Here is a 13,761-nt window from a genome sequence, read left to right as displayed (position 1 = left end):
CCCTTCTCCTTCAATAAATTGTTCCCAAACGTATCGTTCGCTCGAGAGAGAGAGTTCATTGTTGATTTCGAACTAGCTGGTTGGGGGGCAGCGATGGAAGATTTTCGTTCCCTCTTGGAGATGCTTTGGCGGCCGTTGATTTTCGTTTGGGGAGTCGAGATGCGAATCCAGCGGCCCTTTCGGTTTATGAAATTGTGTCTGTTCGTTGTGATATTTTCCATTGTTTCTGCAACCTTCATCTCAGGCACCTTTCTACGAGTTCTTGCGTCCTTTGTCTTCGGGTATGTATCTCCTCATCTTTTTAGCCTATTTTTTGGTCTTGATTTTATCAATTAACAGACATATGTTGAGAATGGAATTTTTTGAGTTTAGCACAGTATTGAAATTCTTTGGTTTCTCTTTTGATCTTCCTTTTTAATAGTTTTGTTGATTGATATAGTGATGGTTTTGCTGGCAATTCTTTTATATATCTTGCTTGATGAAATACCATAGTTGATATGAAATGTTCAAACCAAACCTTCGTTTTAAGCTTTTAATACCTTTTGATTATTAGCCACCTTTAGAAAAGGGGCTTTTGCGTCTGTTGCTTTGATTTCACAATCTCTCTGCAGCCAGTTCTGGCTACACTATGAGGGTCTCATATTTCACTCATTGAATGCGTTGCTAATGATTTGTTCTTAGGGAAAACATTGACTACAGTTGGTTCAATTATTACTGCCATTGCTTCTGGTATATTGTAATATAAGTGAGGATGACAAGTTATAGTCAATTATTCGGTTAAGGATGCAGAATTTTGATGGCTAGAAGTATTCTTTTCAATCTATTTAATGATCATCTAAAAATTGGGGACTTGCCTTTTCAAATACCGATTGAATATTCGAGTGGGAAAAGTTAAGATGCAACAGCCTCTTTCAAAGTGCTGATGTGCCAGCCATGTGTTTATTCATACGGCTGTGTTTGCAATTTTTGTTAGCTTGGCATTTCCCTTTTTTCTAATCATGCCTGTCAATTGATTGTTCTGATACGAAGATTAAGGGTGCAGTAAATTTTTTATTTTTATACCACTGAAGTTGGGATTTTTGAAGAAAAAGAACTATATCTTTGTTTTGCAGTTTCAACCATTTTGGATTTCTAACTGTCTTTATGAAGATGTTGATTCTTTCTTATATTCATGTCACAAATCAGTGGCATGTTCCTCGAGTTTTTTTCCATTATTATTTTACGTGCTTATTCTCCTTGAATATTTAAGCTCAAAATAGTTGAACTGCCATATGAAATTTTATTAATTTAGTTGTGTGTCTTCTGGATATTGTTAGCAAAGCAAAACAAATTAATAAATTTCCTTTTCTCTCCATCTCAGTTTTCGCTTACCTAAATTGCATTTGTTTTTATGGCATCCGCATATTGTTTCACTTTAGTTTATGATTTTGAAAAGCATGAACATGATGAACATGACTTGCAAGAAACCCTGCACTTCCTTTTTTTTCTTTCTTAGGTAACGCTCTGATTTCAGTTCTGTGTTTCATGAATGTCTAATCATGTTTTCCTTTGTACTTGGATTTCACTGTGCATTTCATATTGGTTTTTGGTTGTATGGATTCAATTTAAGTTTCATGCTTTGTGATTTGTAATGTTAGAATTCTTTTGCAGTTACACTTGTTAGAATCCTGAAATTTAAGTTTTTGCTTAAAGTTGGTTGGTTGGTTGTATTTTGAGGCTATGTAATTATGTGGTTGAAGTAATCAAGAAACTGATAGATAAGGAAAACAGGGACAAAAGAATCAACATATCACCTGTTGGGTTTTTTAAAGAATGATTGGTTGGTCCATTTGTTTTCTCACCTCAAAAATGGCCGGGACCGCATACTAAATCGTATACTTCATAAGCAAGCCAAAGTAAATAATATCCAGCTTCCTATGCTTATTTTTCTATTTTGAACCCCACATAAAACAGAGCCACTAATTAATCAAGGGAACTCAGAATACTCCCTTCGATTGATATAGTGATAGTTTGTTAATTTTTAATTTTTACAATTATTGTTTTGTTGTGTTTGATTTATGTTCAAAAGAATTGCCTCCAGTAGAATCAATAATGTAGCAATGAGATGCTATGTTGAGTGCTATGTTGATATATAATCCCTGAATTGATATATAATCAACTTATATACATTAGAAATTGACATATAATCCCTGAGATGCTATGTTGAGTGCTATGTTGAGTGATTTTGTTTTGTTGCCAACTCAGGAATTGATATATAATCAACTTATATGCATTGGGAATAAGATGCTATGTTGAGTGCACGAAATTGGATAAATATTATGTTACATTTAGCTTAGAAAATTCATTATCTTGCCACCCAAAAAGTTCTGTAAGTGGAGCATAAAATGCTTCCTCTGCCTTTTTTTTTTTTTTGGCCCTTTTGAATGTTTTTCCCCTGAGGTTCTCAGTAAACATTTCACTTGATTTCTTGACTTGGTGGGCTTGATTGATTATCAGTTTTGAGTCGAATGTGCTAACTGTGTATATCGGTTTAACTAGGCTTGACATTAGTATTTATATATTGATTTGATAATTTTATGTTAGAGATATTAGAGTTGTTTGTTTGTTTATAATCTTCTTAGCTGACTCCTCTGCCATCAACCAAGCTTGAGTGCTTATTTGAGAAGAACAGTCATGTCAAGAAAATCCTTATTTACGAAAGAACTTATCAATATGGAGTATTTACGAAAGAACTTATCAATATGAATGATTTGAGTGTAACTGAGCATTTGTTTTCAATCAATCAAAAATATGAAAACTACTTTTGTGCCTAATGCCTTTTTTCCAAATTTGCTTTGCGATGGTCACACATTTAAACTGATGTTTTGGCTTTAGATGCATTTGATGTTTTCGCTTTAGATAGATATATGAAGAAGCGCTTCTTCTTTTTTCAGTTTTCTCATCCTTTTTCTCCTTTTTCTTTCTTAACCATGTCTTCTTTTGATGTTTTGTAGGTGGTATTTTGCTGGTTCAAATCAAGTTGTTAGGGTCTTGCTTTTGGTTCTGTTAAGCAAGAGGTGAGTTTCTTGGTTATAATAAATTAGCAGAAATTAATTGTTTTCCGTTTTGTCTTAGCCAATGGCATCAATTCTCCATTTGTGTTGATCATTAAGCCATATATATATATATATATATATATTTTAATTTCTTAATAATGAATTATTGGTATACAAGTTTAATATCAAAGCATCCCCTGTAGATCACATAATATATGCATTAACGTTTTAGTAGGAACCCATGCAAATCAGCTAGATGATGCTTCATTATTATGCATCAAAGTTATTCAAATTAAACAACACATTATTAAAAAACATGATATTATAATCAATAATTGTATACTCTTTATTTCAAATGCCGCATCTAACTGTTTTTAAGTACACAGTGTAACATTTCCATTCCAATACAGTTAGTGAAAGAACTTTTTTTAATAAAAATAATTTTTTAAATTCATGGTGGAAATAACTTTAAACTTGGAAAAGATCACCAATTTTTAGCAATGAGGATGGAATTTTTGTTAAAAAGGTGGCCATACATATCAAAATACTATCAAAGATGTAGCACATGTGGCTCTAATGCTCTAATTAGGGATCACCAGGTTGTCCAAAATCTAGAATGTCTTTGGCTCATTAAACTAATTTACAAAAACGAATTAATCATATTGGCTTAACTAATTATATAGGGTTTGGTCGATGTTTTGTTTTATGAAATTTGTTTTTTACTGAACATTTAACATTGCTCTACATTGCCTTGCATGCATATGGATTTTGAAACAAGTTGTGATGTGTTTATTCAGTTTTCTCTTTGTGGTATCGGTTACTTTTCAACCAATTAAGATGTGTTTCTCCTCTTAAGCAATTTGAAAAAAAACCAGTTTTCACTTCACATCATCATATTTTCATGTTTTAATTTGTTCAATATTCAGATTTTTTGTTGTTCTGTGTTGATTTGATCTAATTTTGTTTTTCTGTCTTCGTATTTTAGATAGCTGTTGTAATCCTACTTTTGTGTTGCTGTTTTTGGAAGTGCTTGATAGCTTCTCTGACTACAGGTTAGTATTTCATTCATTTTTTAAAAGACTATGCATAGTGGTTGTAGCTTATTGATTATCAAATATTATGGCATTTAAAAATTCTTATTTCTGTGGTTCTGTCAATATCACTGTGCATTTGCTTTGCTTAATTATAATTTAAGTGTAATTGATAATTTGAAAGTTTATTTATGCATGTTTTATTTCCTTTCCTGTTTTCAGTCTATTGCTTGGGTTTTTAAATTTTTGTGCACGATGCACAAAAGGACTAGAAATAGCAAACGAAATTCGATCATGCGCGAAGCTCATAGTTTCGCCATTTTAAATGGTACAGAAATCTCTGATGAAAATGTTTGTTGTGCTGATCATAAGCATGGCCATCAAGCGAAAAAATTTTGTAGCCCAAATTATAAAAACAATGGTCAAACTCATATGCTATCTGAAAGCCTTAGATTTAGCCAACAAGGTTTGGCCATACAACAAGACTCTGGTGCTAGCACTTCAGCTGGTATAGAATTTCCTACCCAAAATGTTTGTCACACAAACAATGAAAATAATCATCAACACGAAAAAAATTCTATGACCAGCCATAAAAAAATTCCAGAAGCCCAGAACAAAAGACAACAATGCGTTGAAAATATATTGTATGGCAATATCAACGCAGTTCAAACAACTGCGTATGAGATTGAATTTGCCCATTCTGATCAAATCAGTGGCGGTCAGGCCTTCTTTCAGAGAAACAAGCAAAGTAGGTTCTCTTTTTTACTTGAATTTTTTCACCTAAATTCAAACCGTATTGTTCTATTGCTGATAACCTCCGTTTCTGTCTTCTATTCTCTTCATTCCACATTTCTTTTTTCTATAGGAACTATTGAAGGATATGTGGATTTGGGAGAGATGAATTATAAGTGCATTCATTGTGGTGCATTTTTTTGGTTAAAAGAATCCATTAAACAAAAATCGAAAAACAATGAGCCTCTTTTCACTCTTTGTTGCCAACAAGGAAGGATCAAACTTCCAATTCCAAAACCAACTCCTCTATTTTTAGAAAGTTTACTTGATCCAAATCAAGGCCAAAAAAGTGTGTTGTTCAGAGAGAACATTCGGGTATATAATTCTATGTTTGCATTTACTTCAATGGGAGCCAAAGTTGATCAGTCAATTAACAATGGATCAAGCCCTTACATTTTTAAAATTAGTGGTCAAGTTCATCATTTAATGGGCTCTTTGCTGCCTCCTGAGGGTGAATGTCCAAAATTTGCCCAGCTTTACATATATGACACCCATAATGAGGTAATGAATCGCCTTCACGCAGTTAATTGTAACCGAAAGAATGAAAAGCTTGATCAAAACATTGTGCAGGGTTTGATTAAAATGTTTGATGAATCAAATGAACTGGTTAAACTTTTTAGAACAGTCAGAGATAAATTTGAACAAGGTTTGTTCACTCCTTTGAAAATCACATTGTTGGGTAGGCAGCCAAATGGTAATAAACAATATGAACAACCAACATGTGATGAAATTGGTGGTTTGATTGTGGGAGATATAGGGCTTTTTGATTCAAATAGAGATATTGTTATAGAGTTTAAAGATGGAGGGTTAAAACGCATCACAAAATTAAATCCGAAATTCATGTCTTTACAATATCCTATTCTTTTTCCTTATGGTGAAGATGGGTACACACCTGATTTAAAATGGAACAATGGTTATAAAGGTCGTGAATCTAAAAGAGGAAGAATTCCTATGAGAGCCTTTATAACTTATCAGATTCAAGAGAGAGCGCCTCAATTGGACACACTATTAAAAGGCGGAAGGTTGTTCCAACAATTTTTAGTGGACGCTTATGCAACACTTGAAGAAGATCGATTGGATTACATTAGGAAAAATCAAAAAAATTTGAGAAGTGAGGTTTATAAAGGCATTTATGATGCAATTTCAAAGGGTGATAATGATGCCAATAACATAGGCCAAAGAGTCATATTGCCTAGCTCCTATACTGGAAGTGCTAGATATATGGTTAATAATTATCAAGATGCTATGGCAATTTGCAGGCAGTATGGACATCCTGATTTATTTATAACTTTTACCTGCAATATCAAGTGGCCTGAAATTGTAAGAGAGTTTGATAAAAAACCTGGATACAAACCAGAAGATAGACCTGATGTAGTTTCAAGAGTGTTCAAAATGAAACTTGATGATATGATCAATTATATCAGATCAGGAAAACCTTTTGGAGAAACTGAGGCAGGTAAATTTTAAAAACTTAGAATTTCTGTTGTACTCAATTTCTATCATTTTTGAACATGATCAAGCTGACCAAGTATTTTTTTGGTTTTCTTGCTTGATCAACAACAGAAGTTTGTACAATTGAATTTCAAAAAAGAGGATTGCCGCATTCTCACATATTAGTCTGGTTGAAACAAAGCTATAAATGTTTCTCAGCGGCTGATATAGATTCTATCATCTCTGCTGAATTACCAGACAAGATTGTGGATCCTGTCCTTCATGATATTGTTAATCAATTCATGATCCACGGTCCCTGCGGAGAAATAAATCCTAATTCTCCGTGCATGCGAGAGGGTAAATGTTCAAAATTTTTCCCCAAACAATTCAAAAGCGAAACAATTTTTGAAACAAATGGTTTTCCTGTGTATAAGCGTCGTGATGATGCAACAAAATTTGTGCTTAAAAATGGAATACATATTGATAACAGCTTTGTAGTGCCTTACAATTCTGAATTATTATTGAGATATAACGCTCATATAAATGTTGAATCCTGTTGTCAATCGATGCTCATAAAATATCTATTCAAATATATAAACAAAGGTTCAGACAGAGCTAGAGTAGTTTTTCAAGAGAACCAACAAGATGAAATACTAGCCTACCTTAATTGTAGATACATCTCTCCATATGAAGCTGTTTGGAGGCTGTTTCAATATCCTATCCATTCTAGAAAACCTGCTGTTGAACGATTGCCAATACATCTACCTTTAGAACAAAATGTTGTTTTCAATGGTGATCGATCGCTTCAATCAATTGTTAATCAAAAAGGTATTGAATATACAATGTTAACAAGTTGGTTTGAAGCCAATAAAACTTTTCAAGAAGCGCGAACTCTAACTTATGCAGAATTGCCGTCAAAATTTGTGTGGGATTCTCGCAGTAAGATGTGGAAACCTAGAAAAAAAAAGGGATCCATAGGTAGAATAGCTCATGTACATCCTGCATCTGGCGAATTATATTATTTAAGGATGCTTTTAAATTTGCAAAAAGGAGCCTTTCATTTTGATGACATAAAAACTGTTAACGGCATTATACAACCATCATACCAAGCTGCATGCAAGTCCCTAGGTTTGTTAGGAGATGATAAAGAGTGGATTGAAGCTTTAACAGATGCAGTGAATACTTGCCTCATGTTCTGAATTAAGGCAATTGTTTGTTACAATCATTTTATTTTGTGATGTAGGGAATCCTCAACTCCTTTTTGACACTTCTTGGCAAAATATGTGTGATGACATTTTGTACAAACTACGAAAAACTTTTTCAATGCCGAATCTAATTTTGCCAGAATTTGAATTAAAAAATTATCTTTTGTTTGAATTAGAGCAGCTTTTCAATGTATCATCCAGCTCTTTAAAAGATCATCATCTCCCTATGCCTGATGAACATAAAATGTTAGAACTTAGAAACAAGTTGTTGAGAGAAGAATTGAATTATGATTATCATAATTTGGAAAAAGAACATTCAGCTTTACTGCCACAACTCAACAAAGGTCAGAAAGATGTATATGATTGTGTCATCAACGCTGTGAATGAAAAAAGGTCAGGCCTCTTTTTTGTTTATGGCCATGGAGGAATAGGAAAAACTTTTTTGTGGCATACAATAATAAGTAAAATTAGATCTCAAGGAAAAATTGTTTTGGCTGTTGCTTCATCAGGAATAGCATCATTATTATTACCAGGTGGTAGAACAGCTCACTCTAGATTTAAGATCCCCTTAACTGTTAACAATTGCTCAACATGTCAGATAAAAAAGGGAACTCACCTTGCCCAACTAATTCAAAAAGCCGATCTAATTGTTTGGGATGAAGCTCCAATGAATCATAAACATTGTTTTGAAGCATTGGACAAATCACTTTCTGATATTTTATCGCATTTGAACAATTCAGATGAAAATGCTCCATTTGGTGGCAAGCTTTTTTTGTTAGGCGGTGATTTTAGACAAATATTACCAGTTATTCCAGGAGGAACAAGAGAAGAAATAATAAATGCCTCTCTTAACAGTTCCTATTTATGGCCTTTTTTCAAAATATTCCATTTAAAAGAAAATATGAGGCTGTCAAAAAATGGATTAAGTGTCTGAAGAAAAACAGAAAATAAGTGATTTTGCAGATTGGATTTTGCGCATCGGTGATGGTCAAATTGTTGATATAGATGATCCAAACGATAAAGATGCATCTTGGATTGAAATTCCTGAAGATTTACTCATTCATTCATACACACATCCTATTCATTCAATTTTTGCAGCAACATACCCAGATTTTGACAAAAATTTTGACAATTTTGCCTATTTAAGGGAACGAGCTGTTGTGACACCTAGAAACACAACTGTAACAGAGATAAATAATTATGCAATTCATTTATTACCCGGACAAGAACGAACTTATTTGAGTTCAGATTCTTTATGTTCATCGTCTGGAAATTTTGAAAACCTTAGCATTATGTACCCTACAGAATTTCTAAATAAACTTGAATTCAATGGTCTGCCTTCACATAGTTTGGCTTTAAAAATAGGAATGCCTATCATGTTGTTGAGAAACTTAAATCAATCTTCGGGTTTATGCAATGGAACACGATTAGTTATCACCCAACTGTACGATAAAATTATTGAAGCAAAAATACTTGCTGGCAACAACATTGACCATAGAGTTTTCATACCTAGAATCAGCCTTACAGCAACTGAAAACAAATGGCCTTTCATTTTTAAAAGGCGCCAATTCCCAATTCGGCCATGCTATGCAATGACGATAAACAAAAGTCAAGGCCAATCTTTAAAACAAGTTGGACTGTATCTTTCTCAACCTGTGTTCACCCATGGGCAACTTTATGTTGCATTATCTAGAGTTACATCAAGGCAAGGTCTTAAAATCATAATACACAATAATAAAGAAGCGCCTAACAAATACACTAAAAACATAGTGTACAAAGATGTTCTTCAAAATTTACAATCAGGTTTCAACTTTTATCCATCTGTGGTTAAATATTTCTATATTTTTTTATATCAATTTTCATACATTGCTGTATACATTTTTATACTAACAAAATATATTTTTTATTTTCAGGTTTATGATACAATGAGTTTCGTTCACATCCGTGGTTTACAGCCGTTTCAATTTAACAAGAAGATTAAAGTCCGTGTATGTAGAATTTGGAGACCAAAACTTATTGGATATGATGATCAATTCGGTGGTTTACAGTGTAGTGTATATTGGTTGATCAAATGGTGAGAAAATCTCCTTATTATTCATGTTATTTCAGTTTAGTTATCACAGCTTCTTCCCTTGCAAACAATTAGATTCAACTAGATTAAATTTTACTAATGTATTTTCTACTATGATTTTAAAGTTAACTGATATATTTCCTAAAACTGCATTCAGTTTTAATTAATTATGAAAACTTCATTTGCAAAGAATTAAATCCAACTGGATTAAATTTTCCTCAAGCATTTACTACTATGATATTAGAGTCGCTTAATATATTTGATAAAACTAGATTAAATTATGTTTCAAAATTACCTAATAGTTTATTTCAGTTGAACAATTCTTATATAATCTTAGCATTAATATTTACATCTTAATATAGGTCTTTTTCATTCATTTTTTCTATAAATTTTATAATCTAGCACCTGCCAATGTCAATAATTTAGACCTGTATATATGTGTATGTATCACTTGATTACGTAATAGCTTTTGTTAAACACCCTTATCCATTCCAAAAACCTAAATCGTTTTTAATTTTCTTCCGTTCCAAATTGGTTCTCATAGTTTATTTATCAAGCAGTTTAGAAAGTGTCACCTTATAAACAGGGCCAAATCCTCCCTCTCCCAGTTTATTCGCTACATTGAAGTTGTTTGTTGCAGCTAAAACTCTTTTTAAATTGAAGAGTGGTAGTTCTGCATCATTCTTCACAGCTTCAGCTCTTTCTTTACTTATAGTCTCACTCATACAGCCTTCCGTGCTCCCTGTTTCATTCTTATTATTAGAGTATTGGTTGTTTGGAACACTAGAATATATGTGTTTGTGTGAGTGACAAAGAGAAAAAGAAAGAGAAGGGTGGTAGCACTATACCTTCCATTCCCAAGTATTTCTTCCATATGAAGAATTTGTTGGCTGGGAGATTTTTTGTCAAGAGACTTTCTTTCTTTTAGTGGTTTGATGTTCATTCGACAGTTGAAGGCTCTGAAAGCAAGCTAATATATAGAGTGATGGTATAAATAGATGGATCATGGATCTTGGTGCAATTCTCTATGTTTTTTTTGGGTTATTTTTTATGCTGTTTTCATTCATGGGTTGGTTTTTATGTATTTTGTTTTTAGAAGTTGGACTTTTTGAAATTTGATATTGATATGGGAATTGAAAGTTTTCAATTCAGGATAATGCTTTTCAGTGTGTGTTAATGAAATTGTTCTTTGGCTTTTCCTTATCTCAAAAATGCCAATTTTCCATGGAAACAAAGGAGATTAGGATATTATATAGAAACAAAAGAAATTGTTGTGTTATGTATTGCAATACAGTTTTAATAAATGTTTTTGTTTTGTTTTCAATTCTATGTTCTATTCCTCTATGTTACTGAAAATAATAGCGTATGATTTATTTATTTGTAATTATGCAAATAGTTATATAGTTTCCTTCTATTTTTTTGTTGGGTAAACAAAATCTGTTGTAGAAAATGTACTTTGTGATTAAAAATTTTGGGGTCCAAACAAGGAATTGATTTTTCATGAGCTTGATTGACAAGAAGTAAATATTTCCGCCTTGAATTTTTTTGGATGGCTATACTTTAGGGGTTCATAGCTCTTTGGATTTGTTTTCCATGATTTTTCTTCTCTGTTTGTGATTAAAAAGGTGAATATCATGTGAATATCATGTTATTAGTGTTGTAGTGGTAGAAGTCACTCTAGATTAACATTGCCTTTTGTCTAATATTTCAAGAATGTATAAAGTTCTTTTTGAGTAGTGGAATCCAAGGTCTACGAAAAGAAGACAAAAAAGTAGAAGTGGGAAAATAAAAGAGGAAGGTAGTGAGCAAAATCTACAAGGCTAAGAAAGGTTAAAAATGAAATTTAAAAATATAAAAAAATCTTGATTGTTTAAGGGAACTTTTGCATAGGTAAATTTTGATCGTATACTCTTTCTTTCAAATGCATCTACGATCATTTAAACAGCCCTCTTCCTGTGCATGCGAGTCTCAAGACTATATTTGTCTTCTTTTAACACTTTTTTCTTGATGATATTAACTTGGTTCATTAAGTTTTCTTATTTAATGACTGTAATGCATGGAAATCAATCATGCTTCTAATATTTCATTTTTAAATTCACTGTTGTTTCAAAGTTGCTTCGTCTAAATGCTTAAAGATCGATGCTACTTCTAATATTTGGTTTTCAACTAGGTTGTTTACAAATATAATTTGTTTCATACTAAATTTTTTTTCCTTCTTTTTTCAAACATGTAGGCAGATGCGATTCAAGCCATTGTGAAAGAGATTGACTATGATTTAATTGGTGCAAAGATAAAAGCTGGTTGTATTTATGAGATCACACATTTTCACTCCGGCCGTAGCAAAACATCACACAAAGTTGTTCCGCATGCTGCCCATTTGTTCTTCAATACAAGAACCGTTTTCACCGAACTGTCAAGTGTTTATCCCCAAATTCCATGACATCGATTTTATTTTCTTGATTATGGTCAGTTGTGCACTCGCATAGACAAAAATGAAATCCTGACAGGTAATACTCTACATATTCTCCAAAAATATGCATTTATGTATAATATATATTTATCAACAATTTTTATGCATTTCTATAAACTTATCATACTACTTTGTCAAATTGCAGATGTTTTGGGACACATTACTGCTGTACAACCTTTAGAAGAAAAAATGGTGGGCAATGGACGGTTGGAAACCAAATGTGAAATTTACATTCAAAATATCAGGTACATGTGTTAACAAAATGTGTGCACATTTTCAAACCATTATATCTCTTGCTAATTTATTGTTTCATGTTTGATAATCCAGGAAAGAAGATGTTAGAATAACGCTATGGGGAGACACTGCACGAGCGTTTGATTTCCAAGCTTTGTAAGAGTTGGCACCACCAATAATCACTGTTTTCACAAAGTCTTAAAGTCAAACAATTCCAAGGTATTCAGCTTAATTTTCCTTTCTTTCCATTATTCAAACTTCATCTCAAATAAAAAAAATCTGATTTATAGTTTACAAATGTGTAGGAAAAACCGTTCTGAACAGTAGCGTGTCAACAATGATTTTCATCGATCCGGATATACAAGAATTAGATACATACAAAATGACGTATGATTTTTTATCCTCTTTATGCTAACATACATCTTTCTTCCTCCTTTATCCGAAACTAATCACCTCATTTTTATATATAAAAAAACAACAACAAAAACAAACACAGCTTTGGCACTTTTGTAGATGCTATTAAAATGGTCCCTCCTTCTTCGATTCAACCGATCAAGCCTGAGGAATTAGAAACTGCTAAAAAGCTATCTGTACAAGAGTTGAATGTTCTTGATCCGGATTTATGCAAGGTAAAAAGCCAATTTCCTCCCTTTATCTCCCTATTATTCTTAATTTAACATACTACATTATAAATTCTTTAAACTAGAATTTATTTCGATTTTCTCTTATTGTTGTATGTTTTATAATTATTATCATTTTATTAACAAGTCTGTTTAAACATGTTCTAGGATGCTTTCATTTTATGTAGAGCAGCCATTACACGTTTTGATACGCGTAGTGGATGGTGGTATAAGGCATGTCCTTCCTGCTTCAAACAGCTTAGATCCATTGCCCACAGTGATGAACTTCTGTGTCCTAAACACAATAATCAAATTCCTCTCCCTTGGTAATACAAATATTAGCAATTAGTTTCATCTTATTTTTTCATAAACTTCGAACACAAATATCTTAGATTATTAAAACATTACATGAATTTTACATACAGGTTTAAAGTTGGTTTAGTTCTTGAGGATTCAACTGATGAAACAAATGCTATGATCATTGGAAAAGCACCAGAGCAATTGTTTGGAATTTCTTGCAATGAATTGGTTATTCAACAAGGTTATACTGACCAGCAAGAGTTTCCACATGCAGTTCTACAGACAAGAGGCCAATTTAAAAATTTTCAACTTCGGTTTGGGAGCATAAAAACTGATTCAAACAGAAATGATTTGCTTATTCAAGCTGTGTTTGATGAGAAGGTACAACTTCTTGAATCAGGATCATAAGCCAACTTTGTTGAGCATCAGAAAAAAAATATTGCTGCCCAAATGCTTCCGCCTACTCCCCCACTTCTTTCAAAGCAAACACCGCCTGTATCTCTTGTCTCATCCAATCCTTCTTCAGTGGAGCCCATTTCAAATTCAAAAAGAAACGTAAACTTGCAGTGAAA

General features: G+C 32.7%; 1 protein-coding gene, 1 long non-coding RNA gene and 2 pseudogenes across 3 annotated transcripts; all 4 read left to right on the top strand.

Annotated features, from left to right (window-relative positions):
- The first annotated feature begins 51 nt into the window (after positions 1-51).
- LOC148919993 (uncharacterized) lies at positions 52-4,149 on the top strand. The gene is made up of 3 exons (XR_016124695.1): positions 52-281; positions 2,994-3,056; positions 4,021-4,149. It is a non-coding gene; the product is annotated as an uncharacterized LOC148919993 (long non-coding RNA).
- Positions 4,150-4,645: 496 nt separating this feature from the next.
- LOC103332554 (uncharacterized) lies at positions 4,646-7,952 on the top strand (annotated as a pseudogene).
- An 831-nt stretch (positions 7,953-8,783) lies between these two features.
- LOC148919992 (uncharacterized) lies at positions 8,784-9,323 on the top strand (the record flags this gene model as incomplete). The annotated part of the gene is made up of 1 exon (XM_089044506.1): positions 8,784-9,323. A coding segment is annotated over exon 1 (537 nt), but the record flags the coding sequence as incomplete, so codon positions are not given.
- Positions 9,324-9,412: 89 nt separating this feature from the next.
- Positions 9,413-13,681, top strand: LOC148919991 (replication protein A 70 kDa DNA-binding subunit E-like; annotated as a pseudogene). Its single transcript, XR_016123560.1, has 9 exons — positions 9,413-9,568; positions 10,718-10,733; positions 11,799-12,072; positions 12,181-12,280; positions 12,363-12,488; positions 12,575-12,656; positions 12,766-12,898; positions 13,058-13,215; positions 13,315-13,681. The product of XR_016123560.1 is annotated as a replication protein A 70 kDa DNA-binding subunit E-like (transcript).
- The last annotated feature ends 80 nt before the right edge of the window (positions 13,682-13,761 follow it).

Source organism: Prunus mume, linkage group LG2 (assembly GCF_029339155.1).
Source record: "Prunus mume cultivar Tortuosa linkage group LG2, ASM2933915v1, whole genome shotgun sequence".
NCBI classification, from domain to species: Eukaryota; Viridiplantae; Streptophyta; class Magnoliopsida; order Rosales; family Rosaceae; genus Prunus; species Prunus mume.
Note: the sequence above shows the minus strand (reverse complement) of the source record. Positions and strands in the feature narration are given on the sequence as shown.